Raw genomic sequence first — 4,188 nt, 5'->3', positions numbered from 1 at the left:
TTTTGTATTCTTTATACATGTGCATGTATCTATCGAATGTAATTTGAAATGAAGAAATAAATAAAAAATTTAAAAAAAATGTGGAAAAAATTGAGTTTGTTTAGGATAGTGGCACTGGAAATTTGTATCCTGATGAGATAAAGTCTGAACTGAACGTTCAATGCTTCTCTGTCATATTTTTGAACACTCTGTAGATTGACGGAAACAAATTTAATCTTCTGTGAATTTGGAATACCGTTATCGAATACAGAGTGGCCGAATTAAAGTCAAGTCAGGGTCAACTCGCACCACAAATTGCCACCAGTTCAATGGGCCATAAAAATAAAACCCATCCACTGTATACATTATTGTTATTGCACACTATAATTACGTAAACACCGATACGTTTGTCCTTATACGTCCATTGAGCTTAGCTAATGTTCGAAATAAAATTGCACTTTGAAGGAGTTTGTCGCATTTGTACAAGGGATTTGTTCAAATTAATTACGTAAATGAGTGTTAGTAGAGAGCCGCGCTCCTAGATCGCTAGAACCATTCCAACAACCAACAAGAGGGGGGGTTATCACGTTTTGCTTTTAATATTATATCTGTCGCCTGTGCGATCAATTATTGTGCACTTTTGTTGTCAACACCATTTTCGTTGTCCTTCACTTGTGCTCCTCTTGAGATTCAACCGTTTCGGAATAAGTCGGAAACTTTGCAGTCTCTATTTTATCCTTCACTTTAAACGTCGGGTACAAACCGATCTGGTTCGTTCGCAAATTCCTGCCTTTGCTGAAGCCATCCCAATGGTTCCCTGCCACGCCTAAAGGCATGAAACAGTTGACTTATGAGGGATGGAGATAGATGATTCTTACCGATTAAGTCGCCCGATCGCATTTGCATGTCTCCAGTTTTTTTCGGTTCGTGCGGCCACACGGCTACCACATGATGCTCGTTTTGGCCGCCGTAATAGTAAATATCGTCCAGAGATTTGAACTTGGACGCCGCGTCCGGGTGGTACATTTGCATTATTTCGTAGGCAATCCGACAAACCTGCAATTTACCCGAGTTAAATTAAGCTTTTTCGATTGAATTTGGAAATAGTTACTTGGGAGGAGAATGTGCACACCAAAAAGTCACTGAGGGCCAACATATGGATATCGTAGATGATGCCAAACAGTGAAGTATCGGAGTATCGAGTGGAAACAGCGGCGGTTTTGGATATTTGCGGATCGCAAATGATCTCGTACTGCGGATACCTTGTTTTCGCCTCGCTCAACACTTTGGGGTCGTCCGAAGCCAAATAAATGCGCCGCACGATCACGGGCCCTTTGAGCTCCAGTTGATTGTAATATTCCTCCACCTCCACCATGTATTCCTCGAGGGGGTGAAAGGCCGCTTCGGTTCCAACCTTGTCGGTCCTCCGAACGTGCACCCTTAAAAAAACAAAGGGCGTCACGAAAAACTCCTTGGAGCCCTGGGAAAAGCGACTCTTACCCCACTATCGGCTTTTCGTAGCCCAGTTTGTTCATAGCTTTCTGTATCATACTAGCGGTTTTCTCGCGCGGTCTGAGCAGGTATTTTAAAATCTGGCCCACCCACCAAACTGCCGGATCCCCATGCAAACGCGTCAATCTGTAAGTTAGCAATTATTTAGTACATAGTTCCATATGGATCTAATCCACATTATTTACGGTCATACCGTGGTGCTAAATCCTCTGGAATAGCTAGGGGCAGAAAAGGTGGCCGGGGCGACAGACTATCAATTATAGGCAGATTGACTACTTGAGTGTCAGCGTGACCAGGCCAACTAGTCATGCTGCCGCCTTTATTAGTCGTGCAAGTGTCGCTGATTGGCAAGTAGATTTCGTCCCAGCCGCCCTTGTGGTAGCGCCAACCCTTTGACTTGAGGATCAGAGTTCTTTCCGTGCCGTAAGCCAGCATGAAGCAGTAGACTGCATGGTGCAGTTGGCACCCAAAGCCGCAGCCCTAAACTCATCCAATTAGTGCCTGGTGCTGAGGCCTGCACGGTTCTACCACCTTGTTTAAGCTGCAGACCAGCTTCTTGGCTTTGTTGCAATCCGGTGGGTTTTGCAGCAGCTTGAACCTGACTTGTACTAGATTGCTCAAGTCGTTCGACTCCTTTTGCCTCCATTCCGCGTATCCATCAGCCGCAGCTAGCTGGTCAATGTCGTACAATAGCGAGCTGGAAAGTCATCAGGGTAAACTCGGAGCATTAAATTTTAGGGAATGTTACCGTTGGTGTTCAGCGCCTAACGAAAGCACTTGCTCAATAATATCGACGGTTTCGGATGCTGGAGTGGCTTTATTTTGAAGGTCCAAAAGACTAGAGCGCACGTAATACCAAAACTCTTTGGTATTGGCCTGAATTCGCCGTCTCAGCAGTTCGTACTCGAGATTCGGCTCCTCTTTGAGGCTTCGGGAATACAGGCCGTTGTTCTGCAGCGGGTGCTCCGCTTTAGTTAGGCGCTTCTGAAAGTTCTCTATCGCCTCTTTTTGTTCGTCGTTCATGTTGCTGTAAACTGATTGTCAATACGTTTTCAGGGACCCCCATTTCGACTACCTACTTGAGACTTATGTCGTTGAAAATGTCCCTTAATTCCTGGTTTTGCTTGCGAAGCGCCTCCAAGTCCGTGAGGGCTCTGACCAGCTTCTCAGTGGACTTGGGGTCCAAAGTGTTGGCTGAATTGATGCCTGGATAGGCCAGGAGCAAGACAACCAACAACCATATGGCTAGAAACAGCACCAGCATACGGTGCCAGCCTATGGCTGAAAGGTGCCTCAATATACTCATTGCAGTGGCTGAAATTGAACTAGAATGGGGTTATTCGCATTTGAAGCTCACTAACACCCAAACGCCCACGTATGGGCCCTATCTGCGATAGATAACAAAATTACGAACAAAGATTTATGGTGATTACAATTTTACATAGTTATACAATGTTTGAATGAAAATTACCTTCGCTTGGGTTTTTATACTTTTAAATGAACTGGTGTTCTTATAATATGGAAGTAACGCGTGAAAATGTGCAGTGTGCATGACCGGCAGCAATGTGAGCTTTTTGAGACCGCCGGATATTCATATAATAGAGCCTCATTAGATATTTAAATTGTTTTGCATAAAACAAACTGCCTCCCCACTTGGGGACAACTCGTAAACGTCAACAAGGCAAGTTAAGTCGGGTTATGCTCAACTGGCAGGGAAAAATGACGGATCAGTTTAAGCTCTTGTAAGCGTAAAAAAAGCTTGTACTCGAAGTTGGAATGCGACAGCATTCATTTCAACACGATTTAAAAGAAAAAACTCCACTCGTTTCAGCTACAAATTTCCAGTTCCTACCGATTTTCCTGCGATTTTCTATAAATTTTTAAATGAAATTGGCTCGAAATCGCGATTTCAGACCTTCTCGTAAAAGTTTTTTAAATAGCTGGTCCTCGAAGTTGGAATGCGACTGAGCATTTTTTTACACAATTTGAAAGAGAAAACAGCTCCTTTTCAGCTGCAAATGTCAAGTTCCTGCCGGTTTTGTGCGAATTTGAATTGGTTTTTAGACACGAGACACACACGAAATGGCCAATTCAGACTTCGATTTTAATGCACCAGATAGAGTTAAGTTCCGTGCGCACTGAAAGTTTCATCCGTTTACCATCATCAGGTCATTTGCAAAAAAAACTTTGAAATTTATCTGCGCATCACTTGGACTTCTTCTTCTTCTTCTTCTATACTAACAGATTTTCAAAACTATCGTAAACTAACCTTTCTTCTATGCATTTAGATAAACCCACAAACTACATACTATTTAGAACTCCCACTCTTTTAGCACCGCTGGCAGCGCTCTTGCGGTCTGAGACACCTAGCTTTCAATTTGGCGCCATATTCAATTTTATTTTAGACTTTTTAGGGTTATAGGAGAAAAAATACACTGGCAAAGCAATTGGATAAATACGTAATGATATTTTGTACACTTGTTACATACATTACACATTGGAAAATATAAGTTATAATAAATAAAATCGTTATTTAATAATGGTTTTTGGCGGACATTTGTCATCGTTATAAAGCAAGGTATCAATAATCGGCTGGACATCTTTATAGCAGTTCAATTACAATTACAATTGATGATGACAACATGATCATCAGTTAACGATAACCTTTCTTAAAAGGTGCTACCTATTTATCTTTAA

At 42.4% G+C, this 4,188-nt stretch overlaps 1 protein-coding gene across 2 annotated transcripts; it reads right to left on the bottom strand.

The window, feature by feature from the left end:
* Positions 1-333: 333 nt before the first annotated feature.
* On the bottom strand, positions 334-3,666 carry LOC109540828 (alpha-(1,6)-fucosyltransferase). 2 transcript variants are annotated; one of them, XM_048661595.1, is made up of 9 exons: positions 2,963-3,666; positions 2,571-2,816; positions 2,240-2,518; positions 2,023-2,188; positions 1,685-1,971; positions 1,480-1,617; positions 1,091-1,418; positions 858-1,035; positions 334-805 (listed from the first exon to the last, which is right to left on the bottom strand). In XM_048661595.1, the coding sequence occupies exons 2-9, from the start codon at positions 2,795-2,797 to the stop codon at positions 648-650; spliced, it is 1,761 nt and encodes a 586-aa protein (XP_048517552.1). In that variant the 5' UTR covers positions 2,798-2,816; positions 2,963-3,666; the 3' UTR covers positions 334-647. The 2 variants fall into 2 exon arrangements, with proteins under 2 accessions (XP_048517552.1, XP_048517551.1); XM_048661594.1 differs by having other exon boundaries at positions 2,571-2,805; positions 2,963-3,665.
* Positions 3,667-4,188: the final 522 nt, after the last annotated feature.

Source organism: Dendroctonus ponderosae, unplaced genomic scaffold (genome assembly GCF_020466585.1).
Source record: "Dendroctonus ponderosae isolate FM_Combo_2020 unplaced genomic scaffold, Dpon_F_20191213v2 Dpon_F_20191213_1, whole genome shotgun sequence".
Lineage (NCBI taxonomy): Eukaryota > Metazoa > Arthropoda > Insecta > Coleoptera > Curculionidae > Dendroctonus > Dendroctonus ponderosae.
The sequence above is the reverse complement of the archived record's forward strand: the minus strand, read 5'-3'. Positions and strand labels throughout refer to the sequence as shown.

What these genes read in the sequence shown, in the direction of transcription:
- LOC109540828 (XM_048661595.1), bottom strand. Translation starts at nt 2,797, where the DNA reads ATGAGTATATTGAGGCACCTTTCAGCCATAGGCTGGCACCGTATGCTG. An exon ending in TTAGGCGCTGAACACCAACG is followed by an intron (nt 2,189 to 2,239) that starts GTAACATTCCCT and finishes ATGACTTTCCAG; the next exon opens with CTCGCTATTGTACGACATTG. An exon ending in TACGAAAAGCCGATAGTGGG is followed by an intron (nt 1,419 to 1,479) that starts GTAAGAGTCGCT and finishes TGTTTTTTTAAG; the next exon opens with GGTGCACGTTCGGAGGACCG.